We start from the raw sequence: 15,101 nt of genomic DNA, 5'->3' as shown, positions 1-15,101 counted from the left end.
CACGTAGCTAAGACGTTCCGAACGAAAGAAGCTTGCGTACATAGCGATCTCTGCTCTGTGTGCAGAGAAGCGTTTCTACTCAATTTCCTTGATGTTATACAAGAATTTTCTGCATATCTCTATTGCCGACACGTACCTAAGACGTTCCGAATGAAGGAAACTTGCGTACATAGCGATCTCTGCTCTGTGTGTAGAGAAACGTGATTCCTCTATTTCCTTAACGTTGCACAAGAATTTTCTACATATCTCACTTGCCGACACGTAACTAAGACGTTCCGAACGAATGAAACTTGCGTACATAGCGATCTTAGCTCTGTGTTCAGAGAAACGTGATTCCTCTATTTCGTTGACGTTGTACAAGAATTTTCTGCATATCTCACTTGCCGACACGTAGCTAAGACGTTCCGAATGAAAGAAACTAGCGTACATAGCGATCTCTTCTCTGTGTGCAGAGAAACGTGATTCCTTTAGTTCCTTGACGTTGTACAAGAATTTTTATACATATCTCACTTGCTGACACGTAGCTAAGACGTTCCGAACGAAGGAAACTTGCGTACATAGCGATCCCTGCTCTGTGTGCAGAGAAGCGTTTCTACTCAATTTCCTTGATGTTATACAAGAATTTTTTGCATATCTCACTAACCGACACGTATCTAATACGTTCCGAACGAAGGAAACTTGCGTACATAGCGATCTCTGGTCTGTGTGCATAGAAGCGTTCCTACTCAGTTTCCTTGATGTTGCACAAGAATCTTCTGCATATCTCACATGTCGACACGTAACTAAGACGTTCCGAACGAAGGAATCTTGCGTAAATAGCGATCTCTTCTCTGTGTGCAAAGAAACGTGATTCCTTTAATTCCTTGACGTTGTACAAGAATTTTTATACATATCTCACTTGCCGACACGTAGCTAAGACGTTCCGAACGAAGGAAACTTGCGTACATAGCGATCTCTGGTCTGTGTGCAGAGAAGCGTTTCTACGCAATTTCCTTGATGTTATACAAGAATTTTTTACATATCTAACTTAAACAAATGTAAATAAGACGTTCCAAACGAAAGAGACTTGCGTACATAGCGATCTCTGCTCTGTGTGTAGAGAAACGTGATTCCTCTAATTCCTTGACGTTGTACAAGGATTTTCTACATATCTAAGTTAAACACACGTAACTAAGACGTTCCGAACGAAGGAAACTTGCGCACATAGCGATGTTAGCTCTGTGTGCAGAGAAGTGTTTCTACTCAATTTCCTTGACGTTGTACAAAAATTGTCTGCTTATCTCACTTGTTGGCACATAACTAAGTCGTTCGGAACGAAGGATACTTGAGTACGTAGCGATCTTAGCTCTGTGTGCTGAAAAGAGTTTCTAATCAATTTCCTTGATGTTTTACAATTATTCTCTACATATTTAACTTAAACACACGTAACTAAAATGTTTCGAACGAAGGAAACTTGCGTACATAGCGATCACTGCTCTGTGTGCAGAGGAACGTGTTTCCTCTATTTCCTTGACGTTGTACAAAAATTGTCTGCATATCTCACTTGCCGGCACGTAGCTAAGGCGTTCCGAACGAAGGATACTTGCGTACATGGCGATCTTAGCTCTGTTTTCAGTGAAACGTGATTCCTCTATTTCCTTGACGTTGTACAAGAATTTTACCATTGCCTGCACACTATGTTTAAAATATTTTACAATATTTTTTACAAATCGCAGCAGTTTGAATTTAGTCCAGTTTTTTCATCAAAAGGCTTATTGGTCATTAAAATTAATGTATGGGCAGAACATGGCGTGTTTATTTTTGCCATATAAATCTACCACTGTTTTGACAATGTTGGATCCATTGTCCGTCACTACAGCACTAATTTTTTATGGTGTTATGTTTCAATTACTGCAGATATTCTGAAAAACTGTACTTAAATACTCAGCATTATGCCGTTCTTCAAGTTCCGTAACACCAAACGTAATGGATTGCAATTTTTCTTCATCAATAAAATGACCAGTCAAACCAAGATAACTCTTCGTATTTAAAGTGTCCGTCCAAATATCAGTAGTTAAAGACATAGCATTAATTTCCTTCATTTTTTCTTTAATTTTTAGAAATAATGAGTCATATTTTACATCAATTATTTGAGTAACAGTCATGCGACTAGGAACCTTATACAGCGGTGTAACAGTTTTCATCAAATTTAGAAATCCTGGTTTAGTAGTAGTATTTAACGGCAGGTCGTCTTTCGCGATCATATAAATAATAGCATTCATAATTTTTCCTGCTTTTGAACCTCCATTTAAAATAACAGAAAAAAATTATAAATTCTACTAAAATTTCTTTAAATAAAGATAGAATGCTTTGTTATCTAACCTTGAAGCCGGAAGGGAAAAATGACGCCGGAGGATCCCCGGGAGGGGAACCTAGGTACAGGAGTGTACAAAGGCAAGCCAAGGGACCGAAAGGGCAGAGCACGACCATTAAGGTGCTCGAGAGGATTGACAGCTCGGACAAGGCGGAGGAGATGGCTGACCGTGCGGGCTAAAGAAGGTGTAAATATTAGCTATAAGACACTCGAACATACACAACATACACTTCACCCCGATAAAACATATATGCACTTAATGTTACACTTTCGACACCGGAACACATACATGTAGTGCAATAAAACAGATACAGGTACACCTGGACGGAAAGTGCTACACTGCGACACTATTTTAAGTTCGTTTGATATTTGAAGTCGCGGTAACGGTAGTTATGTTTATTTTATGTTTTGTTCATACCGTTCGAAGGATTTTGTGTTTATATTATGATACTTTAGGTTTTGTTCATACGCATGTTTGTATTATTAAGTTAGATATAAGGTTTTAGTTTAGTTCGCGTATATGACGCATGCGGCGCATGCGCAAGCGAGAGTGGGGACTCCAATGGTGGGGCAGAGCCTGGTATAAAAGGCGATGCGGAGCGGGGCTCGAGGCCTTTTCCCGACTTGACGAGTTCTGGATAGGAATTATTAGCCGTTTGTCGAATTACGATTAAAAGTTTGCACACGCAAACTCGTGATAGGCTTAAGGAAGCTTAAGCACAAAGACTGATTAATTGTGATCAAAGCTAGTGAAAATAGCTAAGTTAATAACATTTTATAATATTTATACGCGTTAGTTATCTCCGTGCGATGGAGACGCGCGGTTTTCCTAAAAGACTGTAAAAGAAAAGTCTATATTTTAAATATATTATATATTTTATATATCTACAAATAACGTGCAAAGTTATTGCTTACCTTTGTGTTCCGTGAAGTCTAAATTCCTCGTTTTATCAAACGGTGTCCATTTGGTAGTCCGAATCCTTGGACGGCGATCCTGAAACAAAAAGGAAAGATAATTAGCAGCTTTCCAGGGGAAAAGGGATACTTCGCAGTACCTGAGGGAATTGCGTCATACAGACACGCACGAACTTGTCCGGCGGCCATCTTGCAGAGGCGTTGGAAAGAACCACACCTTGTTCGTTGAAGGTCAAACGAACTGGCGACCGTTCTGAAAAGGTAGGAAGAACCTTATTTAATAATTTACTCTCCATCTCGACCGACATTGTCCGGTCACAACCTAACCTACCTACATACATTTTAATATTTGACAGGCATGTATATATGAGGGGCTGAATTGTTTTAGATATTAAATTTTCAGAAACTATTGATGTAACGTCAAAGAAAGCAGAGCTGCTAGAAGGATTTGAAATTATAGAATATGTAAGAGAACTGAGACATTTGTCTGTATAAATGGTATCTTCTTCCATTTCCATTTCGACATCAATATAAAGTTCTTTATTACTTTCTTTCTCTTTTGAGGCCGTCAAAAACCGTGTCATTGTCTGTAAAACAATGAAATAACCATATTAGAGACAAAAAAAATAAAACTTGATCTGTAGGCACACAACACAAACAATTTTTATTTTAATAAAAAACATAAATCATCACACACATACATGCACTTATCGATCACCATCACCATATGATGTTTTATTTTTCTTCGGCTTTTTGGGCACATTACTTACTTCATATAAATTTTCATGTTTTCGTAATAAATGATTACGGAGGTTTGTGGTATTGCCCGAAGTTTTAACATTTATCAAGCAGTATTTACATTTTCCACCTGAATTATTTTTAATAAAGTAAAGCCATATATCACTTTTACAATTTTTTTTTGCTATTATATGTTCTGTTTGTATACTAAATTTAAAACAAAGAAAACAAAAGTTAAGTTAAATCCCAATTTAAATATATTTTTTATTTCGTGTATACAGGGTGATTCAAAACAACCTTCTGTCCTTACAATGTCATATACTTGACACTATTCTAAGACGATTTTTTCTTTACCAAAATTTTTTCCGAGGCTTAGTTTTTAAATTATAAGCCAAAATAGTTAACGAATTACGGGCCGCGTACACAAGGCAGGCAGGAGCGGAGCAACTCACCGTCCCATACTGGTGATTACGTGAGGCGCTCGCTGCGATTGACTGTTTGCTACATAGGGTGTATGTGTGAGAGAGAACGTATACGCGTATACACACAAATACACATTCTCTCTTTCTCACTCACTGACTCTTACCTTGTATGGAGAGATTCGTTGCCCCTATACGACTCAATAAGTAATATTTCCGTGTGATACAACGAGTAACTAGCAAATTTTTTTTTACTCACAAATTGTACCACTTATCGAACTTTTACGTATTAATCTACGCACTTTATCGATAAACTTAATTTATTAAAAAAAACGATGTTATTATACGTCATTATATTTTCATATTTTATAGTTTTATGTTTTCGAAACTATCGAATTTACAATGTCGGAGGCTTTAGCCGATCACGGGACACATGATAGCGTCCGCGTCGATCACGCGTAATGTGATACATTCAGTTGTTCGGCAGCCGGCAGCCGGCATGCCGGCAACGCTAGTACCGATATAACTTGCTTGTTGTCGTCGCGCAGTTTCCGCATCGAATAACGCGTTTCTTTCTTCGAGATATTTTAATAATTAATCGGTAGTAATCGGTAGTTGTGATTAACCGTTATAATCGTTAATAAATTCAATTTATCGATAAAGTGCGTAGATTAATTCGTAAAAGTTCGATAAGTGGTACAATTTATGAGTGAAAAAAGTTTGCTAGTTACTCGTTCTATCATACGGAAGTATTACTTATTGAGTCGTATGAGGGCAACGAATTACTACATAAAATTATATAAAATTATATAAAATATATATTATATATTTTATATATTAGTAAAATACAGTGCAAAGTTATTGCTTACCTTTGTGTTCCGTGAAGTCCAAATTCCTCGTTTCATCAAACGGTGTCCATTTGGTAGTCCGAATCCTTGGGCGGCGATCAAATCAAGCGGCGACCTGAAACATAAAAAGGGAAGATAATTAGCAGCTTTTCAGGAGAAAAGGATACTTTGCAGTACCTGAGGGAATTGCGTCATACAGACACGCACGAATTTGTCCGGAGGCCATATTGCAGAGGCGTCGGAAAGGACTACACCTTCGTCGTAGGAGGAACAGAAAACTGACGAAAGTGCTACACCTTGTTCGTTGGAGGTTAAACGAACTGGCGACCGCTATAAAAAAGGTAGGAAAACCTTATTTTGTAGCATACTCTCCATCTCGACCGGCATTGTCCGGTTACAGTATAATTATCGCGATATCGGGAAAATATTCGACGTTCTACGAAGTTACACGTTAAACACGAAGTCCGATAAATGTACTTTCCGTAGGCGCGAACAGGTAAATCGAAGGTAACGACAGAAAGTTCCTCATTCAAAATTGACGACCGGACGTTACCATTAAAAGTGTTGCAAGTTATAGATAGTGAAACGCGGATTTTGCGCGAGATAATCGTGTCGGGCCGACAAACACGTTTCTAAGTGACGCAGTAACGCGGTAGCGAGTACGATCGAAGTGCCGATTAAGAGATATTCGCGAGTGAATCGATATACCGAGATGAGTGAGAGACGCGAAAACGAATCAGGCGCGAGCGAGACACGCGAGTCCGTAGAATTTAGGCCGAAGATTCTTAGATCACCGGTCAAACCGAGAGAAAAAATTAATACACGTGCGCAAGCGAAAGCAAGTACGGAAGTTGAGATCGCGAAGCGCGATTTGGAAATAGAAACGTTGAAGGAACAAAACGAGTGGTTCCGCAAGCGTATCGAAGAAATAGAGAGGCGGCAGAAAAGCGAGTGCGAAGCGAATAGTTCGGCGGAAAACTCGCGAGCCGACGAAAGAAATTCGAAATCATTTCGCGAAATTCGTAAATGGTTAGAGAGGCTGGAGACGCGCGAAAGCGGAATCAGACCCGAAGAAAGAAATCGCGATGCAACGTCGCGAGATACGGCAGATTCTGCGCGTCCGACGTTTAAAGTGGGTGAAAATACCGTTGTGAACGCGAAATTGCCGAAAGGGGGTTGGTTGAGAAACCTGTTCGAGGATTTACGTTTTTCAGGGCGGAACGATCCGCAAAACCCCATGAAATTCTTGAATCTTTTCGAAAAAATGGCGGAATACAAAGAGGTAGGATACGCGGAACAATTATATTATTTTGGGTGTTGTTTGAGAGGCACCGCCGTCGAATTGGTTTGAAGTACGCGAACTAGAGGATATTGAAGAGGCGAAACAATCCTTTAAAGGTTATTTCTGGGGGGATGAGCAACAGGCGCGATTCCGGGAAGAAATGTATGCCGAAAGTTATAATCCCCTTCTAATTTAACGACATTTCGGGATAAATATAGCGCGCGAAATCAGACCAGCTACCGTTAGAACGATAGAAGATTTCGTGACATTATTAGACGATATCGAATACGAGCAAAAACGATCGCGAAGATCGTTCAACAAAGGAGCGGCAAGAACGCAAACAAGAGACGTATCAGATTACCATCGCGATAACGCGAACGCGCGTGCGAGTGAGCTGACGAAATCGTACGACATAAGGAGATCGGATTTCGGACGCGATAGCGCCGGATCGAACGTGTACAGACCAGAAAAATCTATCCAGGATAACGGTAGAATTTATAAAAAGAATACGCTTACAGTTGAGGAGTTGCCGGAGAGCGATAGCAAGGTTAAAACAAGGGAGATAGTTCCGTTTAAAAATAGTGCGAATAAAATTCGGGCTAAACCAAAAGCAACGGACGTGGATTTCTCATCTCGTAGAAAAATAGCGGCGATAGAGGGTAGCGTAGAGAAAACTGAGTCTGATAACGAAGATAACATTAATGAAATCGCGATAATACTCACACAGGAGATATTACGCGACATAGATGAGATCACGGAAGAGGTTCAAAATAGGATATGTAGAAAATCAACTCCATATGTGTCGGTAGAGGTAGGGAAGTTAAAAATAAAAACTCTAATTGACACAGGGTCTCAGATTTCGCTAATCACGAAAGACATATACGACAGATTAACGAGCGAGGGTGTAACTATGCGCATAATACCGATAAAAAAGTTATCGCTGGTGGGAGCGTTTTCAGATCACGGACAGTTAGTCGCGAACAGAATTCAAATCAGCTTTGCCATAAACGAGAGAAACTTCACGTATGAGTTATACGTAGTGAGAAATTTGTCGTATGATATGATTTTGGGAATGGATTTTCTTTCCGAACAGACCGCTACGCTAAAGTGCGGGAAGAACTTTTTAGTACACTTTTCGGAAAGCAAAGTGCAAAAAATTACACTTAACGCGATAACCGTGGAAGACGCGCAAGTACAAATGAACGAAATTCTAGCTAGATATGCGGAATTGTTTAAAAACGAAGTAGGGTGCGTAACGCATTACGCGCATAAAATAAAAGTAAATTCGGAAAAAGCGTTCAGATCAAAGACATCCGGTACCCGAAATACACAGGTGTAAGGTGAAGGAGCATCTACTTACACTTGAGAGCGATGGCATTATAGAGCGAGCATCTACGCAATACGTAAATCCACTGGTGGTAGTAGTCAAAAAGACCGGTGAAATAAGATTGTGCTTGGACGCGCGGGAAGTCAATAAGAAAATGCTAAACGATCACGATCAACCGCCAATGATCGACGAAGTATTTCGTAGAATCGGTGATAAAAAATACTTTACTACGTTGGACGTGGCCAAGGCTTTTTGACAAATCCCGTTAACTGCGGACAATAAACAATTTACCGGGTTCAAATTCGACAACCAAACATACGTATTTCGTAGAATGCCGTTCGGCCTTAAAACAGCAGGTGCATCTTTTACAAGGGCAATGCGAAAAGCGATAGGTGATGAGTGCGACTCATTCACAATAATATATCTTGACGACATTTTGATAGCGTCAAGTACACTCGAGGAGCATTTGTTTCATTTAAATTATGTGCTCGAAAAACTGCAAAGTGTAGGATTTAGACTAAACAAAGACAAATGTGAATTCCTTAAGAGAGAAATTAAATTCTTGGGACATATATTCGACCAAGTAAAAGCGGATATGAATATGGACACTAAATTAGCTATCCAGATTTTTGAAAGACCTAAAAACAAAAAGGCTCTTCAAGCTTTTCTAGGTTTGATAAATTGGTATCGCCGATTTATAAAAAATCTAGCGTCGATGACGAGACCATTAGAAAATCTGCTAAGGAAAGATAGAAAATTTGAGTGGATGGATGAAATTCAACGTTCGTTTACTGATATAAAGCGGGCGTTTAGCGAGGCGCCGTGCCTGTTTATCATAAGGCCGGGTTTAAAATTCGGATTGTACGTAAACGCGTTAAAGTACGGTTTGGGGGTGCGACTCTACCAATACAAGCCGAGCAAACGAGCCGGACAAACGGTACACGGTAGCGTACACGAGTCGCAGCTTAAAGGATGCAGAAATTAACTACACCGTTACAGAAATCGAGTGTCTAGCATTGGTGTAAGCGTTACGAAAGTGGCACACGACACTGCTAGGACGCCATATTAAAATACACTCAGACCACAGAGCACTAAAGTTCATGTCAGTGTGCGCGGGCGATAGCTCTAGAATAGCGCGGTGGATGGCGTTCCTGGGAGAGTTCGAATTAGAGATATGCCATATACCGGGTGTCGAAAACCAGATTGCGGACACGTTGTCGAGAAATAATATTAAAAACGGGTTTGTTAAAAAAGAAGGTTTAATAAAGCGCGTAGCGGCTATTAGAAAGCCAAATGATGTTACGGAAACGGCAACATGGGCTGACATAATCGCGGAGGGACAGCGCGAGGACGAGGAGTTGCAGGGACAAATCGCAGAAACACCGGATGAATTACCGTGCAAGGACAATCTTGTGCGTGTAAATACACCGAGGGGAGAGCGGATTGTGATACCTGAAACCATTAAGTGGCACTTAACCAAAAGGGTGCACGAGTATCTTCTACACTTCGGCACGGATAAGGTAGTAGATTTCATCAACGGTTACTTCGCGGTGCAGAACCTCAAGCGCGTAGCAAGAGACGTGGTAGCATCGTGTTGCGTTTGCCAAGCCACTAAGTACTACACGAGGCCGACTCGTGGAGTAGAATATTATAATTTACCGGAAAAACCGAGCGAGATTATATCAATTGACCTGTTTGGGCCATTGCCAAAAACAGCGTGAGGAAATAAGTATATCCTTGTGATTATGGACCAATTTTCTAAATATACGAAATTGTATCCACTAAAAAATCAGAAACTCGAATCAATAATAGACACGTTGCAAATTGAGTATTTCGGTAGAATCGGAATTCCGAAAGAAATACTGTCCGATAACGGCGGGCAATTCGTTACAGCGAGATGGAGAGATTTTGCGAACAGTATGGGGTTTTCTATCCGAAAAACGTCCCCGTACAACCCACAGTCAAACCCCGTAGAGAGAGTAATGCGGGAAATTGGGCATATCATAAGAGTATACGCGCATGATTCTCAGACAAGCTGGGACAGAATTGTAGAGCGAGCGGAGAAAACGATTAATTCAACTACGCATCGCAGCACAGGGTGCTGACCGATAGATTTACATCCGGGAGTGGAGGAGCTATTATAGACTGGAACCATTGGAAATCAACGAGGAAGAAGAAATACCGGAAGCAGATGAAATTCTGAACGAGAAAATAGAAACAGCAACGCGGATGCTGAAGAAGAGAGCACAGCAAAGAAAAGTGCAAACCGACAAGCACGATGAGGCCGAGGTGTACGAAGCAGGATCAAAAGTGTGGATCAAACTCCATCGACGAAGTGACGCAAATCGCAAACTTACAAGGAAAATACACTTAGTGTATAATGGACCGCACAGGATTCGTTGCGAAGTGCGCAAGAACGCCTACGTAGTGGAAGACTTGGAGGGGAACGCACTTGGAACATTTAACTCTCGACGATTAAAACCACATAGAGAAACAATGTTGAACAATCAAGTCGAAGTAAACATGATTAAAACTTCAAAGAGAGTCCGAAAGATAGAAAGAGGCGAAATTCAAGACTTTGTGGCGGAGATACAGCAAATGTCTAATCAGAAGAAAATGCAACAGGAAGAGGTGCAGCTTACTGAAGAGATGCAGATCTTGAGTGCAAAACAAAAAAGTGCCGATAACACGCACGAAGTCCCAACAACAAGCGATGGTGGAACAGGAAAAATCCCAAGAAAACGAAAATCACTGGTCAGTGAGAAGGGCATGAGGCACATATCACGATTGATCAAGTTGGTTTCCGGGGAGAAACAAATTCCATTTTTCATGGGCCGTGTGGAAGGCATAAACATGAAAGTTCGTATCGACCACAGAGGCGAATTCAATGTCATAACCAGTGCAGCGGTGAAACAGATTGAAACGTACGGGTATTGGAAAGAATCAAGGAGTCGAAAAATATACCGGCGTATCTGAAGAGAGAGAGGAAAGTCAAATTCAGAGCGGTAAAAGTAGAAATGGAAATATTCCGGAAGAAGATTAAAGTCGAGGCGATGATTCTCGACAGCGAGGAACTAGGCATTCTCTTGGGACGGCTGTCGTGCCGTGAGATGGGCGGCAAGCTGAAAGAAGAAGAAGAAGATGGCTATCAGCTGACAAGATGGAGCCAACACCTGTCTCTTGAAACCAAAAAAAGACTGGAGAATGAAGCCAGGACTACTCAACCCACAACCGAAAGGAGAGGGCAGCACAGTGCAGGTAGTGCGCGAGAAAACAGAATTATAGAGTCAGAAATCCGAATCGTAAACGAAAGTGCGAGAGTGACGTAAGATCGGAAAAACGCGAAAAGCGCGAAAAGTGCGGAAAGCGCGAGCGAAGAGTGTGTAGCGAGCGGAAAGAGAGAAGCCTTCATTTTCGCACAGTACGATTGGACACGTTGCAATTGCACACTGTGATATTAGACACATAAAGTTGCGCACCGTTCGATTGGACACATTTCAATTGCGCACGGTTCGTTTAGACACATTTTATTTGCGCACCGTTCAATTGGACACGTTGCTTTTGGACACAACACATATTTTTGTATAATTTAGAATACATACACACGCACGTATGCATGTATAATTTTGAAATTTTTTGACATTTATTATTAATTTCATTTGGTAAATAAACGTTTGTTACTGTTCGTTTACACACAGTTTGTTTGCACACAGTTCTTTCGCGCACATTTCTTTCGCGCACGTTTCTTTCGCGCACAGTTCTTTCGCGCACATTTCTTTCGCGCACATTTCTTTCGCGCACAGTTCTTTCGCGCACATTTCTTTTGCGCACATTTCTTTTACGCACATTTCTTTTGCGCACATTTCAATCAAGCGTATCGCATCTGAATATTCATACATTCTGACTGTTGAAAAGGCTGTTACAACTGTGATTGCTTGCTGTCAGATTTGCTGTAATCGCTTATAATTAGAAAAAGATGAAAAAGCTTATAATTATAAACATATTTCTACTTTTTATATGGTACGTGCTGTCCATAAATAATAATTAATAATTTTATTATACCGTTTTGTATATTTGCCTTGGACATAGTTATTATGACAGATTTCCTAACCTCTTGTAATGACACAGCGTAATAATTAATTTTTTATTTTTAAAAAGTCAAACTTGACTGTAAATTCTACAAATCTTTTTTTCCGGTCGGTGTCATTGCACACGTAACAAACACAACGTAATGTAATCAGGAAGTAAGAAAACATATCAGTTAAATATAAAGTTAAATTAATTGTAATTTTCATCTGAGATAAATTCTTCTTTGAGCTTCAAATAGATACATCAATTTCAGTAAGTATTGTGTATTTAAATACTTCGAAATAAGACACAAATGCAGTTTAATGATATTCCTAGCAATAGTCCAAGAAGTAATAGATCTTTCTTATTTTCAGTGATGAATCATATCTTTGTTATAGATAGCATATCATGGTATTTTGTGCAATATCTCCATCAGTTCCGTGAAAGAATTCTGTATATGAAATTCTAATATATTATGCTATTTATTAACATTTTTTAACGCCTATTTCAGATATAACAGAACTGAGAGCCACATATCCTACGCATCTATAGTAATTTGCACAGCAGATCTGTCATGGAGCACTAGAAAAGAATTGATTAACAAAGCACGAGATTCTTTTAAGCGAGAGTTTACTATAATTTTCTCCGCTATTAGAATCCTGTGAAATGTTTTGAAAATATCAACAATCATCTATTTATATTTTTGGAAAATTAATTTTTTATTCTCAAAGCATGTTTGTACAATGACATTTATTGTCCATTACAAGCAATCAAAACAAAACTCTACAAAAAGCTACATCCTATATACTATATATATATATATATATATATATATATATATATAATATAGTAAAAGCGTAAATTTAGTAAGTGTATGTACTTACTAGCCAATGTATGATTTACGATAGGATTTCAGCAAAAGTATCACCTAAATATAAAAATTTCTATTTCTGATAAATGTATTCATTTACTAGACAATGTATATATTTGCTACAATATATTGTAGTAGAAAATGTATGTTTCTACTGGTAAAAGTTTAAATTACGTTGCTTGTGAATGTATTTAATTTTATCAAATTAGTATATTTACTGTAACACACACACACACACACACACACACACACACACACACACACACACACACACACACACACACACACACACACACACACATATATATATATATATATATATATATATATATATATATATATATGAATATATACACGACATGGGATTAAAAGTTTGTTCACAACAAAACACTAATAAATAAAAAAAAATACAAACGTTGTATATATAGAAATATACATGTTACATATGATCATTGTAAAATTAAAACACGTTGTTGTTTGATTATAATTTGTATCTTTATTGAACATTATAACGTTATGAAAATAAAATGACATTGCAGCGCATTATATGTTTATACATACATACATATATATATATATATATATATATATATATATATAAAGGATATTAGCAATATTTGTGTATAATTTTCTACAAGTCACAATTTATGACTTGTTTGCTAAATAGATATAATGGAAAGCAAATAATAATGCAAAATATATTATGCAAAACCGCATCTGGTATGAAATAATTACAACCAGTTCACGAAAAGATCGTTTCTGGGATCAAATATTTCGGCAATATTTAGAGCGCACATGCAAACCGCATCTAGTATGAAATATTTACAACCAGTTCACGAAAAGATCGCTTCTGGGATTAAATCTTTCGGCAATATTTAGAGCGCACATGCAAATCGCATCTGGTATGAAATATTTACAACCAGTTCACGAATAGATCGCATATAGATAATATATAACACACATATAGTATGCTCGGATCAGAAAGAGATGGACAGAGAAGAATGGGCAAAGAGATAGAAGATATGAGTGTAAGTGAGCAAGTGTCTATAGTAAGTAAGTAAGAAAAAAAGTAAGAAAAAAAAAGTAAAATAGTTGGATCTTTCTCCGTAGCAATACTTTATGCTCATTAATGTTTAGCGACTGATATGAATTATTAATCGATATATCGTTGTACAGCCATTCCCTCGCTTACTCATTCCTACTCTCTCTCTCTCTCTCTTTTTGCCCATGTCTGTCCATTTCTTTATAACAAAAATATTATATGAGTACTAAATACTATGTGCATCATATACATATAATGTGTATGTTCAAGTATTGTAATAATTCTAAATTCTATTTAAAGATTAATTTTATGTTACAATTTTTTTATACAAATGTTTTTATGTTGTTTTCAGTAGTAGAACTAGGAGAGTTCTAACGCAGATCCTCCGAGGGGTATGCGGGGCGAGGGGAAACCGTGTGGGCGAGGGGGCATGACGTCACGCGGGCGGAGGGGGATTTTGGCGGCGCGGGGGAATGCCGACAAGGTAATATAGTTTTTCAAACAGAAACGAAAAAAACCATTATCCTTTTCATTTTTTCTAGAAAGATGGGTTTATTGGGGGTCGGGATATGTTTATAATCGGCTTATGTATTACAAAGGTGGGTGCCGATGTCCGGATCCTCGAATTTATATTATATTATATTTATATTATATTATATTATAAACAAATAGCGTCTCGCAAGATTACACATGCAGCCGAATCGGCGCGTATGTATTACAAAGATGGGTGCCGATGTCCGGATCCTCAAATTTATATTATATTGTATTTATATTATATTACAAACAAATAGTGTCTCGTAAGATTGCACGTGCGGCCGAATCGGCGCGGTGTATTACAAAGGCGGGTTATTATATTTATATTATATTATGAACAAATAGCGTCTCGCAAAATTGCACGTGCGACCGAATCGGCGCGGAATGCTTTCCTTTTCCTCGCGAACACCTCGCGCTATCCTTCTCTCACCCGGTCGCGCCACAGTTACATATCTATCTTATATGCGGGGAAGGGAAGCGAAAGAAATAAACATTTTTTTCTTTTCATTTTTTTTTAGCACATTTATTTATGTTAAAATACATCACCTCGTCTCAAGGTTTCAGACAAAATTTCATCCACAGCATAAGCTAATAGTTCGCTAATCTATGATAGATGTTTTATCAAAAACATCGCGCAAGATTTTAACAGCATTATCTTTCTCGGCGCCAAACATATTACCTTGCAAATTAACGACAAATCGATT

The 15,101-nt window shown here is 38.6% G+C and overlaps 2 protein-coding genes across 2 annotated transcripts; both read left to right on the top strand.

Annotated features, from left to right (window-relative positions):
* The first annotated feature begins 5,985 nt into the window (after positions 1-5,985).
* LOC138941768 (putative protein tag-278) lies at positions 5,986-8,138 on the top strand. Its single transcript, XM_070311654.1, has 5 exons — positions 5,986-6,448; positions 6,600-6,671; positions 6,774-7,366; positions 7,649-7,803; positions 7,889-8,138. Exons 1-5 carry the CDS (start codon positions 5,986-5,988, stop codon positions 8,136-8,138), a joined length of 1,533 nt encoding a protein of 510 aa, XP_070167755.1.
* Positions 8,139-9,024: 886 nt separating this feature from the next.
* On the top strand, positions 9,025-9,603 carry LOC138941766 (uncharacterized). The gene has a single exon (XM_070311653.1). It carries the CDS (start codon positions 9,025-9,027, stop codon positions 9,601-9,603), a length of 579 nt encoding a protein of 192 aa, XP_070167754.1.
* The last annotated feature ends 5,498 nt before the right edge of the window (positions 9,604-15,101 follow it).

This window comes from Polyergus mexicanus, unplaced genomic scaffold (assembly GCF_030449975.1).
Source record: "Polyergus mexicanus isolate NDT 795.1 unplaced genomic scaffold, iyPolMexi1.0 SCAF_20, whole genome shotgun sequence".
NCBI classification, from domain to species: domain Eukaryota; kingdom Metazoa; phylum Arthropoda; class Insecta; order Hymenoptera; family Formicidae; genus Polyergus; species Polyergus mexicanus.
This window is presented reverse-complemented; position numbering and strand designations above follow the sequence as displayed.